General features: G+C 38.0%; 2 protein-coding genes and 1 long non-coding RNA gene across 4 annotated transcripts; 1 reads left to right on the top strand and 2 right to left on the bottom strand.

The window, feature by feature from the left end:
* Positions 1 to 1,654: 1,654 nt before the first annotated feature.
* On the bottom strand, positions 1,655 to 4,677 carry LOC115960493. 2 transcript variants are annotated; one of them, XR_004085187.1, is made up of 3 exons: positions 4,419 to 4,677; positions 3,177 to 3,265; positions 1,655 to 1,943 (listed from the first exon to the last, which is right to left on the bottom strand). It is a non-coding gene; the product is annotated as an uncharacterized LOC115960493 (long non-coding RNA). The 2 variants fall into 2 exon arrangements; XR_004085186.1 differs by having other exon boundaries at positions 3,204 to 3,265; positions 4,419 to 4,671.
* Positions 4,678 to 10,096: 5,419 nt separating this feature from the next.
* On the top strand, positions 10,097 to 10,678 carry LOC115961731. The gene has a single exon (XM_031080659.1). The coding sequence runs from the start codon at positions 10,097 to 10,099 to the stop codon at positions 10,676 to 10,678; it is 582 nt and encodes a 193-aa protein (XP_030936519.1).
* A 5,641-nt stretch (positions 10,679 to 16,319) lies between these two features.
* Positions 16,320 to 17,171, bottom strand: LOC115961730. The gene has a single exon (XM_031080658.1). It carries the CDS (start codon positions 17,169 to 17,171, stop codon positions 16,320 to 16,322), a length of 852 nt encoding a protein of 283 aa, XP_030936518.1.
* Positions 17,172 to 19,067: the final 1,896 nt, after the last annotated feature.

The raw sequence follows: 19,067 nt of genomic DNA, 5'->3' as shown, positions 1-19,067 counted from the left end.
GAACTGAATTTGACAAACCTAGCTCGTGGAGCTTGTTTAAGGCCATAAAGAGCACGCCGAAGATAAAAAACCTTATTTGATTCAATAGAGAGACCAGGAGGAGATTGCATATAAACTTCTTCACTTAAATCCCCATTAAGGAATGCATTTTTGACATCCATCTGAAAAAGTTCCCATTTTCTGGCAACAGCAACAGCTAAGAGAGCTCGAACAGATGAGATACGAGCAATCAGAGTAAAGGTCTCTTCATAATCAATCCCATACTCCTGTGTAAAACCTTTTGCAATAAGACGAGCTTTGTAGTGCTCAATGGACCCATCAGAGCAAGTCTTAATCTTGACCCATCAGAGCGAGTCCTAATCTTCGCTCTGATACCATGTTAAATATTAGTATTGATACACCATGTTGAATATGCTAGTATGGATGCGAAAGCGAAAGCATAAAGTGTAGAACACAATAACACATGAAGGGTTACGTGGTTCAGCCTGACGGCTTACATCCACGGAGGAAACCCTAAAGGGCTACATCAATAATATATTAGAGTGTAGTACAAATCCTGTGTTACAATGAATCATAATATGTGTATATATAGTAGACTAAACCCTAGACTAATAGACTTCTAGTACAAGTAGGAGACTTGGCTTGCACACAAAGTAGAATTAGGCTTGGGTTTATGCTAATGGGCTAATATATCTCTAACACCTCATCTCTAACTCAAGATGGAAGCTTGATGAAATCTTGAGATTTGATAAGGTTGAGAAGATCTCTTGAATGAAGTTTGGCTCTATGACGGTAGTTTGAGGAAGGCAATGGTCTTGTAGTGTTGATGCGACTTCTAACGGTGGCTTGACTATACCGGAGAGTTTTGACAGCAGTAGTAGAAAGCCAAAGAAGATGAACGCAGCGAAAAAAAACACCAAGGAAGACAAAGATTGCTTTTAAATTACCACAAGGACAGAAAACCATCGCCACAAGAAGGTAGCTCTGATACCATGTTAGAAATACTGAATGATTGTATTGTATTTCTCAAGTAATAGAATATACATAAGTGCCTTTATATAGGAGGCAGAGTGTGCAGTACAAGTAAGTGTGCTATACAAGTAAACAAGGTGGGCCTAAAGCCCACATACCCTAATACACGTTAACAGATACTAATGACTTGGGTTCGTTGAGGTTGTGATTGAGGTGCATGGTAATGAAAATGGAGTTTGTGATTGTAGAGTAACAAGATTTTGAAACGCACCTGAATCGAAGTAAGGATTTCACAGGCAGCAGAGTCAGGATGCCGAATACTACGTCGTGTGGGAGACTCTCGTCCGAAAAATTTGGCTTTCTCCTTAGCTGAGACATCGATGATTAGAAGGAAATGCATGAGAGAAAGAGAGAGAGAGAGAGAGAGAGAGAGACTGTATTTTTCGGTTTGCGTTTGTGCAGCGACGAGAAAGGTAAACTAAACTATTAGTACTATGTGCACTACATGCCAGTATCATACTTTTTTTTCTCTGTTACTAAGGAGGCGTCGCTGGGGCACCTGTCACGCCCCAAACCCGATACCCGGATTTGTGACCATGACCGGCATGCTAATATCAAGTTTAAACCTGATATTAACAAGAACCAACTTAACTTTTTGAAACTTTTACAAAAGCTTTCCTCATTCTTTTAAATTTTGTTTCTTTACTTAAATGATATAACCTTTCACTTGACATTCAGAGCATCTACATTGTACTCCAAAGAATAACATAATTCACCACTTGTTCAAATTCGAAATTTCACATAATACATCTCTTAATACTTTAAGATATACACTTTCATTAGATCCTAAATAAACAATGCTACAAATCTAAACATCATATTGCTAATTTAGGATCTATACATATAAAACTAAACCAGCTCCTTCCAAAACTCGACTAAGGCTCCCTCTGCTCCAAAATAAAACCTGCTAACTGAAAAAGTGGAAGGGGTGAGCTACACAGCTCAGTAAAGGTAAGATATATGAGAATTCAATAAGGATACATGTAAATCAGATCATTTCATTCTATGAATATTCGAATAGGAGAACATCTTTTCATGCATAGTATTTAATACTATTCATAATAATAACTTATATGCTCTTCATAGAAAATAATCGTTCTCCTTTTCTTATTTGGTTAACATTACCAAACCTTTCGAATTAAACTTCTTTCATTTCCTACAAAGTCGCCATATATATATATATATATATATATATATTCTCATTACAAAATAATTATTTTAACTTAAATCAGATAATCAGCAACTTTGCATTAAACTAGAAACATCTTGACTGATAAGAAAACTTTTCTTTATAAACTTCTTATCGTAGAATACTATAACTTTCATGATCATAAAACTTAACGTTTTATAAAAACAGATATCTGATAACTTTTAAACATAAACTTGTACTTTCATTAAAAACTTTATCTTTATAGCACAATAGAACTTCATAAACTTTTATCTTTAATGAACAGCTTTCTTTTCATCAGAAACTTCTTATTTTCATGAGAATTTTTAACTTTTCATAATGCATTTAAACAAAATAATTATCTCATGATTAATAACATAACATAGCTGTTCATATCATATTGGTTAGTCCATATCTGATAAGCTGTACAGAGAAGGCCTCATCACATTTGCGTGCCCTCGTGTGTATGATACTGTCCCCTTTGGGAGGCCTGATGGCACATCCCCTCCAAGTTTTGTTCCTCCCCGCCGTCCGTACACATTGGGGAGAAGGCCTTATTCAGATTAGAGTTACAGGCAACCCCATTTCCTCTACTTTAAATGACCTAGAGTTACGGGCAGCCCCATTTCCTCTATTTTAAATGGCCAAACAGATAACATATTTCCATGGAAAGCCAGTAATTAACCCCTACTAGCCGAATTCAGATTACCAGAGGACATAACCCGAAAACATTTCATACTTTACATCATACTGAAATTTCTTCTTTTGCATAACATTTCATAATCATAGCACTTCCATTCTTTTTATTAAACATCATGTTCGTGAAATCAATAATAGCATCAATATGCTTAAATCATATACATAAGTTTTTCGAAAGCTCACGAACATATCTTTGTCAGAATAATGATTACATGCCATATCTCTAATCAAAAACATTTTAATGCATAATATAATTTAAAATAACCTCATGACTTACCAAATGCCCATATAACTTATCCCTTACCTGGAAGCAGAGGAACTAAGAGCCTAAAGTCGAAGGAGCTTTGACTTGGATACTGGTAACACCTAAACCAAATATCAAAGCTTATTACTATCTATAATTCCTTATCATAAACTTCACATTCATCTCAAAGCCTATCCCTTAGAATGAAAGAAGTCCTAATCCCACCTCAAAGAGGTTCCCACAAATACAAATTACATTCATCAACAACGAGTACAAAATCCTAGAGAAACCAACATTCTTACATTAATCCCATATCTCTAAAAGAGCCAACTTTGATTCAAAAGGTGCTTTAAGGTCAGGGCAATAATGCATGCATAAATATAAAATCTTTTAAGCATGATCATGTAACTATATACATTCATATGATAACATACAACACGTCGGGCAAAACAGCTTCATACATACAACCGTCTCATGGTTTAGAACCCCTTTCTTTGAGTAATAAACCTCAAAACAAGTTACACAAAATTAATCTATGATCGAGACATACCAAAAGACAAGCATATTAAATTATAGCTCAAAACATTCACCCTAACTTGATAATTAAATCCACAAATTTAGACATGTCCCTTACTACTCACTGTTCTATTCCAGCAGCATAGGCTCCATTTGTAAAATACAAACGGGCTGCTCAAACACATCCAATTGTCATGAAAATTTACAGAACTACTCCGCTGTATGTTTAGTATATACCATAAAAATTTCGGAGTCAAAACATAAACCCATGATTTACTAAAAATCACGTAAGACAGTATACTCAGATCTGTCCTGACAGAATTTCATGCAACTTATAAATTAAACCATTATTTTTATATTAATCCAAATGCTGTGAGACCAATTCAATAACAACCACAAGTGTCTTAGGTTTCACAGGAATTATCCCTAGCATCCAAATTCACTATATACAATTTAATACATAATTTAACATGCATGAACACAGAATCTGTCACAGTGACAGCTTCAGTACACATTCTTACAAAATCATCAACAAATAGCAATAGGCCTTAATTTCATTTGGGTATTTTTATACCTATAATTAACATACTAAAATATGTTATTAAACATTAAATAAACCATAATATCATCAAACCTTCAAATCACTAAAACAGAATCACCAATTCAACTTTTAAAAACAGAGTAGAGAACAAAGAGGGAAAGTAAGCAAATAATTATACTATCCAAATATACAAAATCAGATGAGGTTTAATTACTTACCCACACACTTTGAAGATGAAACCTTAAGGCTAATTGTTTAATTTCTTCTTTAAAGAAACTAGAATTTTTGGTGAGAAAGAAAGAGAGAGATGTTGCCGTGTAAGAAGGGAAGAGGAAGGAAGAACAAAGAAAGGGGAAAAAGGAGTAGAGAAAGAGGAAAGTGAGCTGCTGGCCTTCAGATGCAGTAAAATAAAGATAAACCAAATTGACTTTAGGGGTGGGGTACGTGTATGGCTAGGGAAAACAAATATCACACCCACTCTTCCAAATTTTCTTGCATTCACACTTACTTTTCTACCAAAATAATTCCTTGCATTCACACTTACTTTTCTACAAAAATAATATCACTTTGCATATATATATATATATATATATCTCACAACTTAACCACCTAATATAGTTTTGTACATACTAAATATATATTTATAATACAAATAGTCATTTCAATTATTTATAATCTTTACAAATTCTTATTCAATGACATTATAAAATAATATGTTCATTAAATACTTTGTAAGTAAGTGGTTTAAAATATTAATCATACTTAACCACTTAAACATATAGTTTAATTATAAAAATTAGATCGGGGTGTTACAGCACCAGTTGACTTTACTTGGACTGTAGAAGCTGCTGTTCCTAGTAGGAGGATTCTGTGTAACTCAAGCAATTAATTGCTTGGAGAGACTTAGCTGTTAGTTCTTCTTTTGCTGGGGTTTTTGGGAAACACGAGAGGCGAGTGCAATAGAAATATGGACACTCTTACAAAACATTGGCAAAAAATGTCCTTGAATGCTAGGGAGGGTGAAGAGTTGGGTTTGGATGATGAGTTATCATCTAAAGAACTTTACCATGGCAGCTAAGTTTCTAACAAGGAGGGCACTAAATATTGAGGCGGTGACTAGAACCTTCAGTCCCCTGTGGAGGTCTGTGAAAGGATTTGAGGTTAGAAGAAGTAATGACCGGGTGTTATTGTTTACATTTGAAAAGAAGGAAGAGGTAGAGAGGATAATGAGCAACGCCCCATGGAGCTTCAACAAACACCTCGTGGTATTACAATGGTATGATAAGGAAGTCCCTCTTAAGGATTTAGTGTTTGATAAGTTTTCGATATGGGTTCAGATTCACGATGTTCCGCTAAGGTTCATGAATAAAGCAGTAGCTGAAAAACTTTGTGCAGTAGTTGGAACAGTTTGGAAAGATATCGATGAGGGAGAGACGGATGGGGGGAGTTTTTTGAGGATGAAGGTCACCATTGATGTAAACAAACCTCTGTGTAGGGGGAGGTTAATATCTCTGTCTCATGGTGAGCAAACTTGGGTTTCTTTCAAGTATGAAAGACTACCCAATATTTGCTACTAGTGTGAGTGCCTGAACCATGGGGACAGAGATTGTGATCTTTGGATTGAGAGTGAAGGCAATCTCACAAAGGAGAGTCAAGCTTATGGGGCATGGATTCGTGCAGCTCCATTTGTGAAGGGAAGAAATCCTGTGGTGAAGGTACCGGGTTTCCACACTGCAAAAAAAGCCTAGCAGAAACAGGGGGTTGAGGAGCATGGGATGAACTCGTCGGTAGAGCAAAATGGTTACTAACTCCCCACGATGGCGCACGCACAAAATGAGGAAACAGCGAGAATCCATGAGGCATTAAATGGGACTTCTGCGGAGTCTGATACAGCGGAAGTGATTGCTAAGCTAATAAAATCTGGTGGCCGAGAATCAAGGGAAAGATTCGAGGAAAGGCTTAAGGAAATTGACATGGAGATGGACAGATTTGACAAGATGAGGGGCGTGTTTTCAGGGGATAACCTAGAAGAGGAAATTGTGGGAATTAAGGATCAAAAGCCAACTAGAAAAGCTGATGAGTCTATCCAAAAGTTAGATGATAGGCATGCAGAAAATTCAAATAGGCATGCAGAGAACGTGGCTAGTACAGAGGGCTTTTCACAGTCACGGGTGCATGAGGCAAACTTGGTAAGTGTTCCTATTACCCATTCTGTACTGTGTGATATTTCAAATATTATGGGCTGTAGCAATAATAGTGCTAAGGCGGAAAAGGTAAAAAGAACTAGGAAAAAATGCCATGCACGTCCCGTTGAAAATGTGGTGCTTAGGGGGGTAAAAAATATTAAAAGGTTAGCTTCAAAGGTGGACTATAGTGAGTTACCATGCAAGAGGAGGTTGGTTTCCCATTCTGGTCATGAACTAAGTAATTTAATGGTGGAGGATGTGGTGTAGCCCCACCAACAACAATGAATCTCTTAAGCTGGAACTGTCTGGGGATTGGGAACCCTTAAATAGAGCAGGAGCTTGGTGATCTTATTCGAGCTCATTCTCCCTCAGTCATGTTCCTAGCCAAAACATGGCTAAAAAAAGCTAGGCTAACTCTACGTGATAAGCTAAAGTTTGATGGTATGATAGAATTTTCTAGAGAGTCGGGGTGGAAGGGTGGTGGTTTTTTGGAAGAAAGAAGTGGATTTCTCAGTGGACACATATTCCCCGAATCATATTGATGCCATCGTTAATAAAGGAAAGGAGGAGGAGTGGAGGTTTACGGGTATTTATGGCGAGGCCGACGCAAGTAACCATCATATCTCTTGGGCTTCCTTGAGAAGATTAAATTCCAAATACTCCTTACCTTGGTTATGTGCGGGAGACTTCAACGAAATTACTAGAGCCCATGAGAAATTGGGGGGAAGGCATAGACCAAGTAGACAAATGGAGGCTTTTAGGGATGTGTTGGATGAGTGTGGTTTTCAAGACTTAGGTTTTCGTGGTAACAAGTTCACTTGGTGCAATGGGCAAGGTGAGGGGCATACGGTGTGGGAGAGACTTGATAGAATGGTTAGTACGGTGGATTGGCTAGTAATGTTCCCGGCTACAAAAGTGGTCCATTTGGAGAGTGGTACTTCGGATCATAAACCGATCATGATTTATTTAGCAGGTATCCCAAAAAGAGTAAATAAGCCATGGAGATTTGAACAAATGTAGATGAGGGATGAGGGTTGTAGGGAAGCGATTAAGGATGCATGGTCCTTTGATTGTCAAGGCAGCCCAATGAAGAGAGTGGAAGGAAAAGTGGATAGATGTCGTAGGAATTTGAAGTGGTGGAGCAAAGTTGCTTTTGGTAATGTAACTCGCCGCCTTAGGGAGAAAAAGGACCAATTGAAAGTTGCCGAGGAAGCGGCAATAAGGGGTGGAAGCATGGCGCGGGTCCAAAGGTTGAAAAGAGAGATTTCAAAGCTTCTAGTAAGCGAAGAACAAATGTGGAAACAACGTTCCCGTGTTCTATGGTTGCAAGAGGGGGATAATAACACAAGATACTTAGGGCCTCTCATCGGTTTAGAAGAAATCGAATTGATTCACTTGAAGATCCGGGTGGGGAGGTATGTGCGGATGAGGATGGGATTGCAAATATTTTGGTTTCTTATTATCAAGGCCTTTTTACCTCCTCAAACCCATACAGGATAGGGGAAGTAGTGGCTAGTATTCCTTGTTCTATTTCGGATGAGATGAACCAATCACTAAAAGCTAAGTATACTAGGGAAAAGGTGGTCACAGCCCTAAAGTAAATGGAACCTTTGAAGGCGTCGGGCTCGGATGGACTTCCACCTCTCTTTTTCCAACATTACTGGCAATCAGTGGGCGATGATGTGACGGAAGCAGTGCTGAGTTGCCTTACCTCGGGTGTTATCCCACCATCAATAAATCAGACCTTCATCACCCTTATACAAAAGGTAAAAAGTCCATCAAAAGTTTCAGAATTTCGTCCTATATCTCTATGTAATATCATCTATAAGCTTGTTTCCAAGGTGATTGCTAACAGGCTCAAGGGGGTGTTACCTCTGATTATTTCGGAATCACAAAGTGTCTTCCAATTAGACAAGGCAATCTCCGATAATATTCTTGTAGCCTTTGAAACCTTGCACCACATGAAGAACCAAAAGGCAAAAAAAAGGGGGTTTCATGGCCTTAAAGCTTGATATGAGCAAGGCTTACGATAGGGTGGAGTGGAGTTTCTTGGAAGCAACCACGGTGAAGATGGGCTTTAATGAGAATTGGGTGGCTTTGGTCATGAGTTGTATAAATTCGGCCTCCTACTCAAATCTAGTGAATGGAGTGCCAAAGGGTGATATTCACCCAACTAGGGGTATTAGGCAAGGAGATCCCCTATCTCCGTACCTATTCCTAATTTTTTCTGAAGCTCTAAATTGTCAATTGCAATAGGCAGCCAGGTCCGAAGCTATTACGGGCTTCTCTTTTTGCAAAAATAGCCCAAAAATCACCCACTTATTCTTTGCCGACGACACTCTACTTTTTTGCCGTGCTAAAATGAGTGACTTAGATGCTATCCAACGTATTTTGAGTTTGTATGAGCAAGCCTTGGGGCAAAAGTTGAATAGAGAAAAAACGTCCGTGTTTTTTAGCAAGTCCACCTCGGAGGGGAGGAAATTAGAAATTCTTAATCTCTTGGGAGTAAGTGAAGTGCGAGAATACAAAAAGTACCTTGGGCTTCCGGCGGTGGTTGGGAAAAATAAAAAGGCGAGTCTCAATTTATTAAGGAGAGAGTGTGGAGTAAGTTGCAAGGATGGAAGGAAAAGTTCATTTCGTAAGCGGGTAGGGAGGTGCTCTTAAAAGCGGTAGTTCAAGCTATTCCCACTTTTGAGATGAGTTGTTTCAAACTCCCACCCGGATTATTAAATGATATTGAGATGATGATAAGGAAATTTTGGTGGGGGAAAAGTGGAGATCAACAAAGGATCCATCGGAAGAATTGGAAAACTTTGTGCAAACCAAAGGCCTTAGGGGGTATGGGCTTTAAAGATTTGGAAAAATTTAATGAGGCTATGCTTGCAAAGCAAGTGTGGAGACTACTTGTGGATCGGTCTTCTCTCTTTTATCGGGTTTTTAGTGTGAAATACTTTCCAAGCGGGTCAATTTTTGACGCAAAGTTTGCCTCCGGATCTTATGCTTGGCAAAGCATTGCTAAGGCTAGAAATCTTGTCCAAACCGATTTGCTTTGGAGTGTGGGAAACGGAAGGAAGATTAACATCTACGGAGATAAGTGGCTGCCTGGAGGAGACTCAGCTTGTATTCTTTCTCCAAAGAATGGGGTTGCCTCAAATTGGGAAGCAGCAAAATTGTTGGCAGCTAGGGGTGAGGGTTGGAATGACCAACTAGTGGAAGCCCTTTTTTTGCCATTTAAAGCACAAAGAATCAAGAGCATTCCAGTACCTATCACGAACCAGGAGGACAATGTTACTTGGCCGAGGTGCAGGTCAGGCGCTTACTCAGTAAAAACGAGTTATCAATTGTTGTGTGAGTCTGAAATGAAGGCCACACCATCAAGCTCCAATGCTGATGAGGTGAAGCGGTTTTGGAAGAGCATTTGGCAGCTGAAAGCCCCAAACAAGGTCAAGGTGTTCCTTTGGCGAGCTTGCTCAAATGCGCTCCCAACTAAGGTGAACTTACAGAGACGGAAAGTGTTGGATAACCCTTTGTGTGAACAGTGCAAGTGCAGGGAAGGAGACGTGCTACATGCCATATGAAGCTGTGAAAATCTCCAAGAAGGGTGGGAGCAATCTTTTGTAGAGGTTAGGAGAAAATTCTCTTGCGTTGTATCACTGTGCAATCTGGTTAGTATCATAAAAGAGGAAGGAAAAAGCTTGGAGGAGTTTGCCATGACTGCGTGGCTGATCTGGGTCAGAAGAAATAAAAAGAAACTCAACGAACCAGCCCAGCCACTCTCGAAGCTTGCCCAATCAGCCAGGGCTCTGTTAGATGAGCAGGGGAAGCAATGGAAAGAACCTCAGTCAAGGGCTGGACCAATACAGTGGCAGCCTCCACCTGTGGGATCAGTGAAAGCGAATTTCGACGGGGCGGTGTTTAGGGAGGAGAAGGAGGGCGGCATTGGGGTGGTTATTCACAGCAATGAGGGGCAAGTGTTAGCTACTCTGTCCGAGAAAATTATCATGCCAACATCTGTGGAGATCTTGGAAATGTTGGCGGCCCGTAAAGCTACACTCTTTGCCCGGGAACTCGGCTTTCACAAGGTGTGCTTTGAAGGAGATGCAGACCTCGTGGTGAAGAGTTTGCAAGCAGGGAAGGCTTCAAATGCCCTGGCTGGACACTTGGTAAAAGACTTCACGTCTATAGGGGGTTATTTTCAATCCTACTCTATCATCCATGTGAGGCGGCAGGGTAATTATGTTGCTCATGCATTAGCTAGGGATGCTAGGTTCTCTTTTCCGTTAAGAGTTTAGGGTGAGGTTGTTCCTCCAAAACTTTTGAATTATGTTGTAAAAGACTTGGTTTAGTTGTATATTTTCAACCTAAGTTGGGTTGTTCCTCAAAAAAAAAAAAAAAAAAAAAAAACTATTAGTACTATGTTACTGTAACAATTTGGGCGTGAGGCTTAAATTGAAAAAAAAAAATTCTTTTTATTCTTTTTGAGAGAGGCTCAATTAATTTTTTTTTTTTTTTTTTTTTTTTTTTGAGTAGAAGGACCAATAAAATTTCATTAAACAGAAAATTAGTCAAAATTGGCTAAGAGTACATTATTGATATGTGATGGAATGTTAAGAAAATGAGTTTCTAGAAACTTCTAGAACTTCAAAGAAACTTGGGGAGAAAGAGAGAAAGAAAGAGAGAAACTCTGATTGAAAGATTCCAATTGATTGATTATGAGAAAGATACAAAATACATAAATATCTACTTGCTTTATATACACAAAACAAAGTAAGCAAAGAAGCGGGAAATTAGGAATTTCCCTAACTAACTTCTAACTAATTACACTTTGTAACAATCCACCAATCAGTGAGTGACAGCTAGCTCTCTTATCAACTTAATCCACCTTTGCCTTTGCTTCTCACGTGTGAGCTTTGTTGTCTGCATATGTTCATTAATCCAAACGCTGCCGTTTTCTTTACTGCCTTAATCCAAACGCTATCATTTTCATTTTGTCATTATTTTGTTCAGCCTCTTTATCGTTTAAGCCTTGAATGTCCTACTGCTATGATACTTCAACATCCCCCCTCAAGTCCTAAACCTCAAGTTCTGCAACTTGAACTGATGAAGACTTCTTTGGAATAAAAATGTCTCTTAAACCGAACTTCTTAGATAACCTTGTGAAAGAGCAAACCCTTGCTTTAGTAGATATATCTGCCACTTGTGAATTAGAAGCTATGTGAAAAGTTTTGATCATTCCCTCCATGATTTTGTCTCTCACAAGATGACAGTCTACTTCTATGTGTTTTGTCTGTTTGTGAAATACAGGATTTGCAACTATGTATAATGCTGCCTAGTTGTCAAAAAACAACATAGCTAGTTTAGGATGAGTGATCTTCAAATCCTTGAGTAATTGTAAAACTCAAGTAATTTCACATGCCACACTTGCCATGGCCCTATACTCTGCTTCTGCTAATGACCTTGACACAACCCCTTGCTTCTTTGACGTCCAAGAAATCAGAGATTCACCCAAAAACACTGGATAACCTATCAAGGACCTTCTGGTGTCAGGGCACCCCACCTAGTCCGCATCACAAAAGGACTTTATGTGCAAATCTGAATCACTTGGAAAGAAAATAGACTTCCCTGGTGAACCTTTAATATACTGAAGAACCCTATTGACAGCAATCAAGTGAGGCTCTCGTGGCTGTGATACAAATTGACTTAGCCTATAGACTGCATATGTGATGTTAGGCCTTGTCAAGGTAAGATATGATAGTCTTCCTATTAATCTCCTATACTGTCCGGGATCAGCAAGCAACTTACCTTCATATTTGGACAACCTTAGATTTTGTTCCATTGGGAATTTAACTAGCTTAGAGCCTATAAAACCAGTGTCCTTGAAAATTTCTAGAGCATACTTTCTTTGATTTAAGCTAATACCTTTAGCTATTCTTGCCACTTCAAGACCTAGAAAATACCTCAATGACCCAAGGTCCTTTAAGCCACATTTATCATCAAGTAACTTCTTCAAATCATGTACATAAGCAAGATTGTTACCAATCAATAAAATATCATCAACATAGACCAATAACACTGTGAAAGAAGCACCTTGTGTATGAGTGAATAAAGAGTAATTAGATTTAGATTGAACAAAGCCCATTTGCAAGATGGTGGAAGAAAACTTCTCAAACCATTGTCTTGATGCCTGTTTAAGGCCATAAAGACTTTTATTTAATTTGCGTACCAAGTTGGCCCCATTGTTGTGAAAACCAAGTGGCAAAGACATATATACCTCCTCAACCAAATCACCATGCAAGAAAGCATTATTAACATCTAATTGGCGAAGAAAACCACCCTTTCACAGCAACCAAAGATAACACAATTCTAACAAAAGCAGACTTGGCTATAGGGGAAAAGGTTTCAGAATAATCCAATCCAAGCTTTTGTGTAAAACCTTTAGCAACTAAATGAGCTCTGTATCTTTCAATAGTCCCATCTGAGTTATACTTAATCCTGAATACCCACTTACAACCAATAGGAGACTTACCAGGGGGAAAAGGAGTAAGAGTCCATGTGTTATTCAACTCCAAGGCAGTTATTTCTTTGTCCAAGGCAGCCCTCCATTCAAGTGACTGCACTGCTTGATGAAAAGTAGCAAGCTCTGAAGGAGTAGTAGTAACAGCCATGACAAAAGAATGAAAGCTAGAGCCAAGGCGAGAGTAACTTAAACCATCAGAAATGTCATAAGGCATATCAGAAACTGGTTTGGCACTAACAGCTTTACAAGCATAATCTAAAAGGTAAGCTAGAGGATGGTGAGGTCTAGTGGATCTCCTTAAGACAGGTAAAGTAGATATGGTATCAAAAGGTATAAGTGAAGTGGTGTCAAGAAAAGGGGAAGCTGAAGCTAAATCTGCAGTACTAATGGTAGCATTTGCAGAATAAGAAGTTGGAATGGGAGCTGCAAAAGGTAAGTCTACATCTGAATTAGTGATATCAGAAGGAATATGTGAATTAGGATATGGACAAGGAATGGAAATAGAGTGAGGAGCAGATGAAGAATCAAATGAAGTAGTGGTATGATCTGAAGTACAATGAGGAAACACAAAACAATCTAGATAGGAATTAGAAGGGTGTTGAGAACTAGCAAAGGGAAATATATGCTCATAGAAAACAATGTCCCTAGAAATATGAACAGTGTTAGAATTAATTTCAAAAATCTTATATCCTTTAATGCCATGAGGATAGCCCAGGAAAACACACTTCCTGATAGCCCAGGAAAACACACTTCCTAGCCCTAGGTGCAAATTTGTACCTAGTATTAGACAATGTGGAAATGAAACATAAACAACCAAAGCATCTGAGATGATCATAGGAAGGTGGTGTATGGAAAAAAACTTCATAGGGACTCTTGTTACCCAAGATTTTAGAAGGGGTTTTATTGATAACATACACTGCAGTTAAAATACATTCCCCCCACAAAGACAAAGGAATTTTGGATTGAAACATCAAGGCTCTTGCAACATTGAGAATGTGTTGATGCTTCCTTTCAACAATAGCATTTTGTTGAGGAGTATCAACACATGACAATTGATGTAAGATCCCAGTAGAATGAAAAAATTGCTTCAAGTAAAATTTTGTACCATGATCACTCCTAATGGTTTTGATCTTAGTATCAAATTGAGTGTGAACCATGTTAGCAAATTCTGGAATCAAGAACTGAGTATCAGATTTATTCTTAAGCAAGTGCACCCAAGTACATCAAGTAAAATCATCAACAAGAGTTAAGAAGTACTTGAAACCTTCTACAATACAAGTAGAAAAGGGACCCCATAGGTCACTGTACATAAGTTCAAAAGGCTTATGAGAAACATGTGTACTTATTGAAAAAGGTAGCCTCTTTTGTTTTGGAGAAATGACAAACATCACAACAATTTGATCTGTTTGCAACATCAGAAGCTACAATTTTATTTAGTAAAGCTAGTTTTGAAAAAGAATGGTGACCTAATCTAGTGTGCCACAGAGTTGAAGCTAATGAATAGCTTGCATTGGCAGCTAATGCAATGTGTGAATGAGCATGCTACAACAAGTAAAGAACTCTGCTCTCTTTACTCAGACCAATCATGCTCCATTGAGCAAGGTCCTGGATGAAACAGCAATCACCCAGAAAAAAAAGATAGCAAAATAGATTCTTTGTGAGTTTACTGACTGATATGAGATTAAAACTAAAAGAGGGAACACATAAGACATCAGTGAGTATTAAAGTAGTAGAAATTTGCACAGTGCCAATATGTGTTACTAAGGCTTCTTCCCCATTTGGCAAATGAACAAAGGAATGAACAACTGAAGTAATAGTGGTAAGTTGAGTCACTGAATGAACCATATGATCTGTTGCACCAGTATCAATGATCCAATCATTGGACTTAAATGCTTTCCTATCAACTATATGAGCAAAAAAAAATTGAGTGTGACAAGTTTGGAGGAATCTAGTAAGGATTACCTAAGAAGTTTGACTGAAAAGAAGGTGATGATGAAGAAGTAGGAGCAGAAGTAGTTGGATTAGATGAAACAGAAGCCATAACAGAAGTTGCCTGATGAGCTGGTGGAGTGCCAAAGCTTGATCCTAATGCCTTAAGATCCTTCAGAGGGTTAATAAGCTGCTCACATTAAAGCTGGCTTATAGGACACTAGGGCAAAGAAACTAGTAAAGAAGCTTGTGACATTGAACCAAAAGAGTTATGTGGTGTATATGCCATATCAGGCTGGCTACCAGCATTAGGAAAACCACCACTATTCTGGAAGAACTGTGAGGTAGCATAACCATCTACACCTCCAGGATAACCATTACCAGTGAGCAAGATTGCTAAAACCTAATTAGCCAAGGGTTTATTACTCCCTTTAGGCTTATACCCTGGGGGATAGCCATACAATTTGTAGCATTTGTCAGTGATAGGCCATAAACTAAATGACCCATTGTGATAGAAATTAATTAATTAATTAGCCAAGTTATTAATTAATCAATTTATCATGCAAAAACATGGTAGCACAAATAAATCACCAATAAACTAATTATGCAGCGGAAATAAATAACATGGTGATTTGTTTATAAATGGGGAAAATCTAACGGCTAAAACCCCACCGGGTGATTTTCAGGTCACCACTACCGAAACTCCACTATTATCACAACAAGCGGTTACAAGTAAAGGAATCCCAAGTACCTTACCAACCTACAGTTGAACCCTTACCCCAATACCCAATTGGACTTGTTTTGTAGTGACAGTTCCCTTTTCTGATGCACGACTCCCAAGTACGTGACTAACCAATTGCGCGGATCCCAGTACGCGACTTCAATCACCAACTAAGAAGATTGTTGGTTGCAAAATTCTTTAGTTCATCCACACGATGAAGATCAAGAAGATGCTTGGTCACAAAACCCTACGGTGCACATACACAGCAACTTCTTCAAGAGAAAGAGATGAACTAGGGTAAGAACTTCGTCTCTGGTCACAATTTACTTGAACAAAGTTTGCTCAATGCTTGTGCAAATTGTGAACTGTTTGACGGCCCTTAAAACAATCATTTTATATGTCTAGGGTTAGGAGAAAAGAAAGCCCAAAGACATATTCACGAATCCCAAAAAAATCATAATTGAATTTGGAAAATCTTAAATCTCGACAGATAGGAGGTGTCAAGCAGCTGTCGAGCACACCGGGCTTTGAATAGCTTTCTTAAGCTTGATAAATGCAGCTGTCGAGCTTTAATGAATTTGCACTATCAACTTGTTTTTCTTGGACAGACTTGAAGGCTTCAACACTTGATCTTGAAACATGGTTTCTTGAAGTATTTAAACACATTCTAAATCTATCCAAATACAAGTAAAGTGGGTTTTGTCAAAAGATAAGTCAATTACATAAAATCATGACATATGTTCTTAACATGTGAAACACATATATCCTAACAGTCAGCTATGTGACCAACAAGTCCACAATAGGTACAAGTTGGCCTTTCCTTCTTAGAATTTCCTTTCTTTCCACCATGAAAGCCTTGGTTATGACCTTGAAAATTTCCTTGAAAATTTTGGTTATTATTGGCATACATGACAGTAGCCTCAATAGGATAAACCATATTACCACCATGACCTATGCTTCTTCTCTTCTCTTCTTGCAAAATCAAACAACAAACTTTGCTAACAAAGGGAAAAGGTTCAATTAACATAATTATACCAATAATGTTCCCATAACTGTCATTCAATCCCATCAAAAATCGAAAAACATGTTCTTTATGCTGAGCATCCAATTGAGAGGACTTAGATCCATATGTACAAGCACAGGTACATGCAGTAAAAAGCTGATAATTGATGAATTCATCCTTAAGTGTCTTGAATTTGGTAAAATAGGAACTCACCAAGAGCGATCCCTGTGAAAGATGAGAGATCTCCTTCTGAAGCTCAAACAATCTCGGAGTATTTCCTTGTGAAAGCCTATCCCTGAGATCATTCCATAAATCCTTGGCAGTGTTGATATACATGACATTTGCCTTGAGCTCCAAACTCAAAGAATTGGTCAGCCATGAGAGAACTGTGGTGTTACATCTGCTCCAAGTGTTGAACAATGGAGAAAATGGATTTGGCTCTGGAATTGAATCATTCACAAAGCCAAACTTGTTTCTAGCACTCAAAGCCAAGAACACTGACCTTGCCCAACTCATGTAGTTCTCAGGTCCAGTTAATGGCTGTGATGTGAGGATGATTCCAGGATTCTCTGTCGTTGGCAAGAAGTAAGGATTGCTCGCAGACTCATCAGCCATTGAAGCACTGGAAGAAGGAACAGACTAAGTTGAATTGGAAGTAGAATTGTTAACAGCGGAATCAGACACCATGGATGAGCAAATCAAGCTTTGATACCATCTAAAGAAAAGGAGTTTCTAGAAACTACCAGAACTTCAAAGAAACTTGGGGAGAAAGAGAGAAAACTCTGATTGAAAGATTCTAATTGATTGATTATAAGAAAGATACAAAATACATAAATATCTACTTGCTTTATATACACAAAACAAAGTAAGCAAAGAAGCGGGAAATTAGGGATTTCCCTAACTAACTTCTAACTAATTACACTGTGTAACAATCCACCAATCAGTGAGTGACAGCTAGCTCTCTTATCAACTTAATCCACCTTTGCCTTTGCTTCTCACGTGTGAGCTTTGTTGTCTGCGTGTGTTCATTAATCCAAACGCTGCCATTTTCTTTATTGCCTTATGTCTAACTACAAAACCTTTGGATGTCGTTTTGTCATTATTTTGTTCAGCCTCTTTATTGTTTAAGCCTTGAATGTCCTATTGCTATAATACTTCAACATGGAACATCCTCCATCCACACTAAAAAACTGCTAACATGTCTAGCATATCTAGCCAGATTGTGAGCTAGCTTAAATTGATTTTTGATTAATGGGAGTGGGACTCGCCAAATTTGTCATTGTTTAGAGCATTCACATCAGCCTCTTCAAATGTTTTTAGCTAAACTAACCTTGAAAACTCCACTTATTTTAGTTTAGCTATCATTTGTTTTTATACACATACATTAATCTCAACAATATATCACTCTTTTATTTAAATATGATTTCAACCACAAGATTTCCTATAATGAGAAAAATCTAATTCAAGATTCTAATTCAAGATTTCCTATAATGAGAAAAATAATCTTGGAGTTTCTGCCTGATTTGATTGGTGTTCAATTCCTGTTCGATCGATCGAAAAGAGCCTTCGATTAATGCTCAATTCCTCTTAATCGATCGAGACTCATAAAATTGAATTTCTGTAGAATTTTCTGATAACTATTCTTAATTTTGAAAATGTTTCATGCCTTGTAAACGGTTTTATGAAACATTTTAACTCTCCATACATGTCTTTGAAGGAATATAACCTTATGGGTATAAATAGTGGTTGATGTTCGCTTGATATTATTATCTTTTCTCTCCCAAAAGTTAGTTAAAGAAAGAAACACAAGAAATCTTGTGGGTATTCTCCAGAACTATTTGTAGAACCTAACAACTTGGTTATATCCTAGGGATAAGATTGTGATAACCATTTAGCAACAATAGTATGGGGCAAATATTGTCTAAAGATAACAATTTTGTACCTTCAAGTTATCTAATTTTCTATTTATCTTTTTTGTTCACTTTGTTCTTTCTTGATTATTTTGTCTATTATCCCCAACACAACCCATAACCAGGGCCGAAACCACTCCCAAGCATGGTTGTCAAAATCGCAATCTGGATCGTAGGATTGCACGATTTTACGATCCCATCTCACCACAACGTTTAAAATCGCACTAGGATCATAAAAACGGTAGGATCGTGTAGGTGATGGAAATATGAATGTACGTAGCGGAAAATTAATAGATCTACCTCATTCGCAATTGATAACATGTGCTATGTAAGTTTCATAATATAAGAATAAGAGAGTGTACCTTGATGCGGTGAAATTCAAAACCAAAGATGAAAAGTACTTGGGAACACTTTTAATCTTCATTCCAATTCCACTTGATGCCCAAGAAGTGTGATCTCTCAATCAGTTTTATGTGTATGTTCTAGAGAGAATGAAAGAGTGTCCAACAGTCACATACATACCATTTCATATACTTTGTTGTTGTTACAAAATTCTGTATGTTTTCTCTTTATAACTAATTATCTAATTAAGCTAGCCTTT

Source organism: Quercus lobata, chromosome 9 (assembly GCF_001633185.2).
Source record: "Quercus lobata isolate SW786 chromosome 9, ValleyOak3.0 Primary Assembly, whole genome shotgun sequence".
Taxonomy (NCBI): Eukaryota; Viridiplantae; Streptophyta; class Magnoliopsida; order Fagales; family Fagaceae; genus Quercus; species Quercus lobata.
This window is presented reverse-complemented; position numbering and strand designations above follow the sequence as displayed.